General features: G+C 40.7%; 1 protein-coding gene across 1 annotated transcript in view; it reads right to left on the reverse strand.

Annotated features, from left to right (window-relative positions):
• Positions 1 to 9980, reverse strand: part of caska (calcium/calmodulin-dependent serine protein kinase a) — a 174863-nt gene extending 164883 nt beyond the window's left edge. The window contains 1 exon segment of the mRNA XM_034123649.1: positions 9188 to 9980. Coding sequence (XP_033979540.1) covers positions 9188 to 9246 — 59 coding nt within the window. The 5' untranslated portion in view covers positions 9247 to 9980.
• Positions 9981 to 12866: the final 2886 nt, after the last annotated feature.

The raw sequence follows: 12866 nt of genomic DNA on the forward strand, positions 1-12866 counted from the left end.
CCGCTAAGCTAAAGGTGGCTAATGTTGGGCTATAAAGGAACTAAAGCACGGTCACATGACTTCACGTCACCACCGCTAAGCTAAAGGCGGCTAATGTAGGGCTATAAAGGAACTACAGCACGGTCACATGACTTCACGTCACCACCGCTAAGCTAAAGGCGGCTAATGTTGGGCTATAAAGGAACTACAGCACGGTCACATGACTTCACGTCACCACCGCTAAGCTAAAGGTGGCTAATGTTGGGCTATAAAGGAACTACATCACGGTCACATGACTTCACGTCACCACCGCTAAGCTAAAGGAGGCTAATGTTGGGCTATAAAGGAACTACAGCACGGTCACATGACTTCACGTCACCACCGCTAAGCTAAAGGTGGCTAATGTTGGGCTATAAAGGAACTACAGCACGGTCACATGACTTCACGTCACCACCGCTAAGCTAAAGGCGGCTAATGTTGGGCTATAAAGGAACTACAGCACGGTCACATGACTTCACGTCACCACCGCTAAGCTAAAGGCGGCTAATGTTGGGCTATAAAAGGAACTACAGCACGGTCACATGACTTCACGTCACCACCGCTAAGCTAAAGGCGGCTAATGTTGGGCTATAAAGGAACTACAGCACGGTCACATGACTTCACGTCACCACCGCTAAGCTAAAGGAGGCTAATGTTGGGCTATAAAAGGAACTACAGCACGGTCACATGACTTCACGTCACCACCGCTAAGCTAAAGGCGGCTAATGTTGGAAACATGTCACAGTAGAGGCACTAAATACTAATATGTATAATCTTATACAGACACACACACTTCACTTTCCTTCATTCAGTCATTTGCCACACTGCCTTTATTACTGCACAGTAAGGGTGTAACGGTTCACAAACATTTCGGTTCGGTAAGTACCTCGGTTTTTAGGTCACGGTTCGGTACGTTTTCGGTACAGCAGAAATTATCACAAAATATTTTTTGGGGGGTTTTAATTATTATTAAACTGTGAATAATGTATTCACTCAAATAAATACAAAATATAATAAAATAAACATTAAGGTGCAGCATTTCAATGAACTGAAATAATCTGTATTTGAACTGTACTGTACTGTACATTAGGACTTGCTTGTCATTGTTTTTTCATGTTTTTTTTAAGAAAGATGAACTTGTCCACATTGCTTGCCGAAAGGGCAGATCTTCTGGCACAAACAATGTCTCCTGCTGTGGAGAACACCCTCTCGCTAGGGACAGAGGTAGCAGATACAGCCAGGTAGCGCTTTGCTAACATGGCAACATAAGGATTTTTGGCGTTTGTAATAGCTTTGGCTCGGTCTGAACTTTTTGCGAGTGTTGGAGGCTTAAAGGCTAGTGGGAGTTGGGTTTGCACTTCAGTCATTTTTCTTTTGGTACCGATGATATTCACGTTCGGGTGATGCCTTTTCAAATGAGTGTGCAAGTTTGATGTATTGCCAGCCGCGTAACCAATTTTAGTTGAACAATGCCGACAAACAGCTTTGGTTCGGTCCACCTGTCTTTGTCCGTCATCCTTGTACGTAACTGCAAAACCAGTATGCCTCTCGTCCAATGAAATGACTTGGTTGCTCTATGACGCGTTGAACCCAATGCGAGCATCCTTTTTTACTGAATCCAAAATCAAATCATGAGATACCAAAAGATTCACACTCCCACTACATAAATACACAAACCCTTAGCAGAGAAATATAAAATTAACTAAACTGGTGGGCGTCACCTTGGCACAACAAACCCCTCTGCTCTTCCTGAGGGGAAAGGAGGACACACACACACACACACACACACACACACACACACACACACACACACACACACACACACACACACACACACACACACACACACACACACACACACACACACACACACACACCACACACACACACACACACACACACACACACACACACACACACACACACACACACACACACACACACACACACACACACACACACACACACACACACACCACACACACACACACACACACACACACACACACACACACACACACACACACACACACACACACACACACACACACACACACACACACACACACACACACACACACACACACACACACACACACACACACACACACACACACACACCCTTATTATTACAATCCTTTCTTCCACAGTAAGATGAAAAAGGTAGCAGTAGTATTTCATCTTCCCAGGATTACAGGGGGTGTCAGTTCAGATGAAAATTCACAGGAGAGCTGAAGACTTATATCCACCTTCACCTCATGGTAAACTATACACTACACCAGACAAAGCAAGACAAAGCAAGATCTGACATAAGCAACACACACACACACACACACACACACACACACACACACAGATAATGACATTCAGGTTTTGTACAGGGTCCTTTTAGGTCATGAGGTATGCAAATTAAGGGTAATTTGTCTTATTCACAGTGGAGCAGCTCTACAGCGGTGTGTGCTTTAGGACAATATTCACTGTTAAATACATAAAGAGTCCAAATATTCAGAAGTGGAAGATCATTGATCCGTTCAGCTAATATTGGGCTAACTCCCATATTTGGCTCAATTAACAGAGAAGAGAGACTCTATGGTCTTTGACTATAGCATGAATGGTGTTAACTTTATGGAGACTGCATTAATCAATGTTTAGGACTTATTCTGCTCATTTTCAGGTGTATATGAGTATGTAGTGTCTCTACTTTAAAGAGTCCTCTCCTGCTGATGTTCAGGTGTATATCAGTACGTAGTGTCTCTACTTTAAAGAGTCCTCTCCTGCTGATGTTCAGGTGTATATCAGTATGTAGTGTCTCTACTTTAAAGAGTCCTCTCCTGCTGATGTTCAGGTGTATATCAGTATGTAGTGTCTCTACTTTAAAGAGTCCTCTCCTGCTGATGTTCAGGTGTATATCAGTATGTAGTGTCTCTACTTTAAAGAGTCCTCTCCTGCTGATGTTCAGGTGTATATCAGTATGTAGTGTCTCTACTTTAAAGAGTCCTCTCCTGCTGATGTTCAGGTGTATATCAGTATGTAGTGTCTCTACTTTAAAGAGTCCTCTCCTGCTGATGTTCAGGTGTATATCAGGATGTAGTGTCTCTACTTTAAAGAGTCCTCTCCTGCTGATGTTCAGGTGTATATCAGTATGTAGTGTCTCTACTTTAAAGAGTCCTCTCCTGCTGATGTTCAGGTGTATATCAGTATGGAGTGTCTCTACTTTAAAGAGTCCTCTCCTGCTGATGTTCAGGTGTATATCAGTATGTAGTGTCTCTACTTTAAAGAGTCCTCTCCTGCTGATGTTCAGGTGTATATCAGTATGTAGTGTCTCTACTTTAAAGAGTCCTCTCCTGCTGATGTTCAGGTGTATATCAGTATGTAGTGTCTCTACTTTAAAGAGTCCTCTCCTGCTGATGTTCAGGTGTATATCAGTATGTAGTGTCTCTACTTTAAAGAGTCCTCTCCTGCTGATGTTCAGGTGTATATCAGTATGTAGTGTCTCTACTTTAAAGAGTCCTCTCCTGCTGATGTTCAGGTGTATATCAGGATGTAGTGTCTCTACTTTAAAGAGTCCTCTCCTGCTGATGTTCAGTTTTGAGGCTTTGCAGACCATTGACATGCACAAAAACACACTATAGTAAAAGTGAAAATCACAAAAAGCAGAACAGGGCCTCCTTAACCAAACACTGAATTAGAATTGCCTCTTGTCACCCTGTATTAACTGTAGTGCAGTGTACAGCTGCGAGGGAAAACAAAGCCATTTCTTTATACACACACACACACACACACACACACACACACACTCACACACACACACACAACTTTTATTTTTCAGAGGATGAACTAGAAAAAGAGCACGGCCTGGAGGCACAGCATGTCTCTTAATGTGTGAGTCAAACTAATGGACTGCTTCCCTCCCTGCAACCTCTTCACCCTCACCCCTAGATGTACTCCCTCTTTCTCCTCTTCTCGGGCCTTAACTTCTTTACGCTATGCCACCCTCACCTCTTGTCTCTGAGCCTGAGGACAGAGAGAAACAGGATCGATGTGACAGATGTACGACATGCTCACGTGGCGACAGACGGACAGGCTTTTGTCCGGGGTCAACGCTCTAAAAATACAAGCAAATGATGCATCAAACAAGGTCCAGATAAGACTATGAAACACCTGAGCTCTGTTATTGTTGTTCAATAAATATCCTGCATTATATTTGTTACTGGACATTTGCATTTCCACATGTATATATATTTTTTTTTTGGTGTGATGTGTGGGCGCGCTGCTTCTGTGTTTGTCAGAGTTTCACACAAGATCAGAGTGTTTTTATGCAACATCAGCGACTACAACACACTATCTCTTGCTGAAGGAGCAGATTAGGAGGTGGCGTTGATTAAAATGAATAAGCTTCTTATAATTAAATATTATGTTTCATATAAAACTTCATTTAATAGCCGAAATACACAAAACCAAATCATAACAGCCGCGTTTATTTGTAATAAAAAGACATTATTTGACCCATAATATTCATTTCCTATGCTCATGTGTTAAAAACAAGCATATAATAAAATAAATTAATCCCTTCCCTATCCTTCTTCCACTGTCTCTAGTTATCCTTGTAATGTATTGCTGTTTTCTCAGGGTTGGTATGATATAAAATAACATATAAAATGGAAAAATAAGGGCAAAAATATGCCTATTTCAGTCAAATGTTGAGGTTATGACTTCTAGAGTTGCATTCAGGCTTGAATTGATTAACATATAAAACATATTTAAGCTTCTAAATGTGCTCTGGTCTCTTCTTTAAGTTTGTATTGAACATAAAACTATAAGACTGTTAAACAACTGAACTGCTGAAACAATTTCATAACATTCATCTGCTACTTAGTAATTATGTATCTATTATCCAATATATCATTCCAATAACTTGTATATAGACTCGTATAGCACTTTTACAATTTTACAATTTTTCTTTTTTGTATTACTTTTAATATAATATACTTTAATATTGTTTTAATATCGTCTGCTTATCTGTATTATTGTTTTGCATTGTTGGAGAAGCCTGTGACCTAAGATTTTCAACGACATAGTTACTCAGTAGCTATGTTAGTTTGACAATAAAGAACCTTGAACCTTGAAAACCTTACAATCCTTTTTAAATCTACTGAAACTGATGTCTACGTGGCCCTAAAAACTGGACTTTTTTTTTAATTGTAACGCAGTTAAGAAAATATGCCTGGCCGGTGGATCTTTCATCCCTTTGGCTAGTGAGACCATCTTTTGGAAACTTTGCATAAATATGGACTTAAATACTGGGTGTTTCCTGTTATTTTACAAAGGGCCACACACATCCAGAGGACACACACTCACAGCACTGCTTTCCATGCTCATTTCAGCTTGACCTATAAATATATTTATAGTTCTGTATGTGCAGCTACATGTGTCTCACCCTGCAGGACACACACTGGGCTTCTGAAAGTGTTTCTTTCCCTGACTCGTTGTTCGGTTTCCCCCTCGGTTAGATCCAGACTGTGTTTCAGGATAAAAAGCCTGAAAGAAGCTGTGGCTGCACGCAGAGCAGCAGGTCGGCTGATAAGAGGCCGCTCTCTGCTTCTGTAAGTCACACGCAACCTGTCCCAATGAGACGCTAAGACACGGTGTGCGTGCGTGTGCGTGTGCGTGTGCGTGTGCGTGCGTGTGTGTGTGTGCGTGTGTGTGTGGTTTCTCTTTCCTTTCCAGACAAGAGCCCTGGCTGAAAATGTGTTTAAAATGTAGTATTTTTACATGATCAAATAAAGGCTTTTAGAGCGTGAGGGTTTTTTAGGTCAATGCTTGAGTGTGTTTGCAGAGTTCCTAGAGGTTCCTAGAGGTTCCTAGAGGTTCCTAGAGGTCCCTAGAGGTTAAGCGAGGTCCCTAGAGGTTAAGCGAGGTTACATTTATCATTTTGAAGAATTTTTTTGATGCCATTTGGAAAGAGATTCAAGAAAAACTTAACCATTAACAGGATTTTGGAAAAACAATATACTTTTTTTCAATTTTCAGGACATTTTAATACCAATTAAGTGCCTTAAGAGTTGCAACAACACTAAGTAAGTCATTTTTCATGCAAAAACCGCCAACAAATGCTGTTTCCAGCCTCAAAAATATCGAGTTTTCCTGCTTGTCTCTTGTTTATGGTGACAATACAATGGTAAGGTAAGTATCTTTTGGTTTTTGGACTAACAAAACAAGACATTTAAAAATATCCCCTTTCATTTTGAGAAACTGGAATGGATAATAATCTCTATTGTCTGCAATTTCACAGATAAAATGATCAATCTATAATGAAATACATTTTCAATTGCAGTCCCATAGCTTTAAATGAATGGATGCACTGGTTTTTGTGACTTTTTAAGCATGCATGGGAACTGTGTGTTTGAGTGAAGGAGAAACAAACGGCCTCTGACTGTCCGGATGATGTTTTCTTCAGACGTTCAGGCTTGCCTAAACATGTGGAGTTCACGCATGTCTGTCAAACACTCATCCGTCTCCATGTGTCACCGCTGGAGTCCCTGAACCAGTCGGCCTGCTCTCTGACTGAATATCTGCAAAAAAACTGTGATTCACATGTTTGTGACGCCCAATCAAATGCTTCATTCAGGACCAGCAGTTTGGATGACACACACACACTCGCTTATTCATGCAGGACAAAGCACAAACAGTTTTCACTCAATTGTTTCTTTTACACTCAAGTGTCTCTGCAGAAAAGCCAAAACAAAGTCAACTCAGACTCCCTTCTTATGTTTCGTTATGACGCAATAGGAAAGTCCCAGGTGTGGCTAACACAGGACAATCAGAGTCTTAAGAGGTTATCAGGAATAAAACACTTGCTGCCATTTGTAACCGGTTCTGAGTTATTAGTCATCGGAGAAGGAGCATGGGAACGACACACACACACTAAGACTGTCCAAACACTGAATGAAAGAGCGTGTAATTATATATATAAATGTCAATGATACACCAAGCTTTGTTACCACGCTTAACTAGATAACAAAAGAAGGGGTTAGTGTAGCAACAGTATGATTCACCTGTCATTCTGAAACAGAAACTATTATTCTGAAGGGATTAACAGCAGTCTTCATGCTGGGGTTTGTTTATAGTGCAGCCTTACTATTCATACAGGTAAAAAGGGATATTTGATAGATATTTACAATCGACGTTTCCACGTTTAAACTAAATGCTAGTACTTTTCATTGCATTTCCAAACACTGAACTCCTATGGAGGTTGCAACACGCTTTGTATTTCCCTTTTCCAATCAATCGTACACATGTTAACTAATAATCCATACCCTTTAAAAAGATGATATGATATGACATGTTATATAATATTTATTTGAATGCAAGAAGTTGAAGTTGCAACCGGCCTAAACCCTGGAGACGGTGGAGTATCATTTACTGTTCAGAACTGCAACTATAGTACATCATGTTAGTTTAGGAAAGTGGTTATTCTACAACAAACATTAGGATTTCTGTGTGCAAAGAAATCCCCAAAACGTGCACGCCAAAACCATTTCCCCCGCAACGGTGACAAAGGGACGGTTGCAACACTTCTTGCATTTCCTCTCAGTTACTCAGAGTCCATTTGATCCAGACAAACCAAACATTCATGTCTTTAATGCACACATGTCTGCTTTTAGATGATAAGACATCTTCAAACCATGTATTTGAATGTAAGAAGTCGTAAGTGCAAATGACCTAAACCTTCAGGCAGTTGCAAAAAACATCAGGGACGGTTGCAACATCTCTCACAATCTTTTAACAAAATATTCATATATTATTAGACTTCAGAATATATTTATTTGAATTGAAGAAGTTGACAATGCAACTAATCCTGATCCACATTTTTAAACTACATTAAATTTGAGTGAGCAAAGTCAAATATGCGCTTCCTTCCTCTTCCCCTTGGAGACTGGGGACGGTTGCAACACTTTTTGCATTTCTTTCAGTTACTCAGATGCTATTATGTCCGGAAGAACCACATCTGTGTGTGTGTATATTACACTTGCATGTGTTTGCATACCAAGATGTTATGAAATGACATATCCTTCAGTATTTATTTGAATGCAAGAAGTTGCAACTGAACGCAAACCTAGGGAAGGTTGCAACATCATAGAATCCTTCAAACGTGTATACTTTAGGGCCTGTTCATCATGCTGGCTATTGAAGCTTCTGATTGAACTACAAGAGGGACTGGGGACGGTTGCAACGCTTTTTGCATTTCTCTCTCAGAGGCTATTATGTCGAGAAAAACCCAAATGTTTATATATATGTTACACTTGCATGTTTTTGCAAGTTACCCATACTAAGATGTTATGAAATGACATATCCTTCAAAGTATTTGAATGCGAGAAGTTGCAATTGAATGCAAACCTAGGGTTGGTTACAAGAAACATCAAGGAAGGTTGCAACATCTTAAAAATACTTTACAATAGAATCCTTCAAACGTGTAGTTTACTATAATAATACAGGATCATTTATTGTGTAAAACTGCTCATGTTGGCTATTGGAGCTTCTCATTCCACTACAATACCACATTGCAAAGACTTCTCTTTCCAAAAACATCCCAAACGTGCCCTCCTACCCTCTTCCCCTTTCACTATAACTCAGAGTAAGTAACGACGGCCAGATGTGCAGTGACTCACGAGGGTCTGGTGCCCTGCCCTTTCATCTCTGCAGCAAGTTGCCAACTGCCATAGGTCAAAACACACAAGTGCTGTGTGTGTGTGCGTGCAATTACGACACACACACACACACACACACACACCGACATACACAGTGCAGGGAATATGAGAAATGCTGCCACAGTGAAATTGGATCTTATCTGCATGTTGGAATAAAACGATAAAACTGGGAATGTAGCAACTGTTATCACGTCCATAAAAAAGGGGCAATAATGTAGTAAATAGTTGTGGGATGGGTGTATATCTGTTAAATATAATGTAAGATAGGTGTAAGTATAAACAATTGAACACATACATATATTCCCACATAGAAAGGACCATGCTTTTTGTTTTTGGGCGTGCATGTGCAATTGAGAGCGTGCCATACCCTTCAGGATATTAGGAGCAGCTAATTGGAAAGCCCCGGTGACCAATCATCACCATCAGAACACAATAAGTGCATTTAAATCAGCGACACTTACTTGCCAATGACCTCGCAGAGCTCGTACACATCTTCAAAGAGGATGTCGTCGTCCGCCATAGTCCGACCCCGGCTGGGGAAAAGAATATCCCCAAAATACGCGTCCCAAAGCTGGTGATGGTGCTCCTAAAAATCCGGGAGGGGGGGGGGTGAACAGAGGCCACAAGCGGACAGATAATAATAAAAAAAAGGTCCGCAGCAGTCGGTGAAGAGTTTCCACAGGAAGGTTTTCTAAATTCCAGTTGTAAGACCCCCCGCCCCCCCAAAAACCGCTGCGTCGCTGTGCGTGATTCGCCACAGAAGGAGCGCAATAATCCGGTTCGGGAGCCGGTTCGACCCCGCCTTTCCCGAAGCTTTTCCCCGTATGTCTCAAACGTGGTGGTCAGACAAACAGTGGAATGAAGTCCTCCGGTGGTGTGTTCACTGCCCCCCGGTAACTCTGGGCTTTAGTGTTAGAAACAGACCCGGTGCACGGTGCGCATCAGACTCCTGTTTCTTCTTTCCAGGTGGGTCACAGTGAGCTCTACTTCCCCAAAGGGATGCACACACACACAAGAACACACACACAATCCTCCTTGGCAGATTCAAGTCAGTACACTCTTTTGCGGAATGCGCACACACACACACACACGCGTGAAGACACACACTCCTCCGTTGTAGATCCGAGCCTCCACTCTCCGTGTTTCCTTCACTTTCCTCCCGTGGTTTGGTGTTTTTCTCCCCGATGTTTCTGCCTGGACGCGCGGCTCCACGGAGCTTCCAGAAACCCGACAGGCTCCTCCTACTCGGGGGTTATGAAACTGCTGCTCCGTCCTCCATGTTGGCTCCGATCCGTTACCCAGGATTCTGCTTCCAGGCCTGCAGGCTTTGAGCCAACATGGCGGAGCGTCGGCGCCATAAAGGCTTTTCTCAAACCGCAGTTTCCTTCAGGAGTTTTTCTGTACTTCAAGTGGAGTTCCGGAAGCGAGGAGGAGGATGAATGACAACATGATTATTAACACCTTCCTTATTTAAATAGGGAAGAGGATTGGGGGCACGTGAGAACATGTTGGGATGTGACCAAAATAAAATAGAGTTCTGACCTAAACGTTTTTTTTTTATTTCAGAACTCTGAAAAAATATATAAATTATTTTCTCTGAGAATTTTCTCTCCAGTTTTTTAAATCTCAGGAATCTGAATAAAATTTATTTTTCAGATCTTTTTCTTTTTTTCTCTCAATAAAAAAATTATATATTTCTTAGTGAATTTCTTTTTTTCTGAAATTTCAATAATAAAAAAATATTATTTTTGAAATTTCTGAATTCCAATGTTTTTCTCAGAATTCTGAGATTAAAGTCAGAACATTTTTTACTTTTGTTCACATTTCAAAAATGTTTCTCGTTTCTTAAATATTTAAATATGAATTTTTTTCTGAAAATAAATACATATTTTTCTCTCAGAATAGAGTCATGGAGGGGTCTATTTATCTTAACAAATACTATCAGTTTTTTAACCTATTTCAGTTGGAAAGTTGTCTTTCTTGAGGCACCAAAACGGACATATTCAGATGTGTATGGTTGTTGGTTTTACATAAGCACAAGACGAAAGGATTACATGAGTTGATTATCCAATTAGAACATCAGCAGGAAATTATTACAGCAGTGATTGCCGCATTTGATTAATCGGTTTCAGTAAATTATCAAGAAACACTAACAGCTTGTTCCAGCTCCTTAAATTAGAAGATGTATATGATTGTAAACATAATATGCCTTTGCAGACCATTAACATGCACCAAATCCTATAACACCTGAGACAATAACTCACGCGGTTAAATTACTGTGTACCTTTTCAAGTTGCTTTCTTGTTATAATAAAAATGGCTATTTATACACAGAGGCAGGTGGTCTGCAGCGACAAAATTCACACCTTTTTCCAATTTTTCTACAGCCTGTGCAACTACAACACAAAGCTGGTGTAGTCGTGTGAGGAACAACACAAAGCTGGTGTAGTCATGTGAGGAACAACACAAAGCTGGTGTAGTCATGTGAGGAACAACACAAAGACAAGTGCTGTGTTTTCATATGTTATAGCCTCTTGCGGGCTAAATACATTGCAGCTGATTGCCTAATTAGCGCTAGGTGAATAATTAAGCAGTTAGTAAACCCAGGATGATGAGCTTGTTCTTTTATTTATGATTTTTCAACAAAAATGATTTCATGTTATGGAATGAGTCCCCCACAGCAGCTACTGTAGGTATTGTTTTTCTCCCTCGGTGCATGGCTGCTTATGTAGCACAAAGACATCCTTTATTTGGGCCGTTTGAAGCAGAAAGTGTGTGTTTGTGCTGATCATGTGACACGTGTTTTGAGGTTTTGAGCAGCGTGCAATTTGGCTTAGCAGAAAGAAAAATGAGGACATCAGAGGAAATCTTATCTCTAGCCAACACACCCTTCTAGACTCAGCTGGTGGGGTAAAGGTGTGTGTGTGTGTGTGTGTGTGTGTGTGTGTGTGTGTGTGTGTGTGTGTGTGTGTGTGTGTGTGTGTGTGTGTGTGTGTGTGTGTGTGTGTGTGTGTGTGTGTGTGTGTGTGTGTGTGTGTGTGTGTGTGTGTGTGTGTGTGTGTTTCGAGCCCCCTGTGCTCAGTCAGAAATCACAACCAAAATTTGATTTGCTAAAGATTGCAAGTATGTCCAAAAGGGATTGTATCTCTGCACACACACACACACACACACACACACACACACACACACACACACACACACACACACACACACACACACACACACACACACACACACCCATTTAAGTAATCTTTCAGTAATTTAAGTCCCCTAAAGTTGCTTGGTTGATTGTTTAAAGAGGCGCTCTTATGCTTTTGGGGGTTTTCCCTTTCCTGTGGTGTGTTCTATTGGTTTTTGTGCATGTAAATGGTCTAAAAAGGCTAAAATACCTCCAGAGGGAGTTTCTCTCTGTAGTGCTGAGGCAGATATTGTAGAAAAACAAATACGTTTTGCAACAAGCATTTTAAAATGTCCCCCAAATCCTGCTTGCGAGTAGTTTATATGTTTGATGATACATGCAAGTTGGAAATATGCATTATTGGTATTACAAACAGTATACTCAATGATTAGCAGTTGTATTGTCTGATATACTTAGTGCAGGGCTGATTATGAGCCACAGAGAAAGTGCTTCTGACATTTCACAGTCTGATCAAAGCAGAGACCTCTAAAAGGAAAACATTCAACACTTACATCTGCGGTCTCCAGAAACACGGTGTCAGTTACAGCAATTACACACAGCAAGTTGGTTTACTTTAGGTTTCAAAAGGTGTTAGTATGTCTGTGGTTACCATATAGAGAGCCACAGGTGTGTAGCCTATACGTTCAAAAGGAGTGTTATTTTATTGACTAAAGTTGTGTAACTAAAATACGTTTTGTAGGAAACGTTTATGATACTTATTTGTTTTATACAACAGGATATCTCCACATATTGACACCACATGTCTAGTAGTTAAAGCTAAGGCTAGGAGATAAGGAACTACAGCATGGTCACATGACTTAATAATAATAATAATAATAATAACATATTTATTTTGTTAGCGCTTTTACAGGTGCTCAAAGTCGCTTTACAAAGATAGTGAAAAGAAAAGACTGGTGGTGTAAGCTGAAGGTGGCTAATGTTGGGCTATAAAGGAACTACAGC

This window comes from Trematomus bernacchii, unplaced genomic scaffold (genome assembly GCF_902827165.1).
Source record: "Trematomus bernacchii unplaced genomic scaffold, fTreBer1.1, whole genome shotgun sequence".
NCBI classification, from domain to species: domain Eukaryota; kingdom Metazoa; phylum Chordata; class Actinopteri; order Perciformes; family Nototheniidae; genus Trematomus; species Trematomus bernacchii.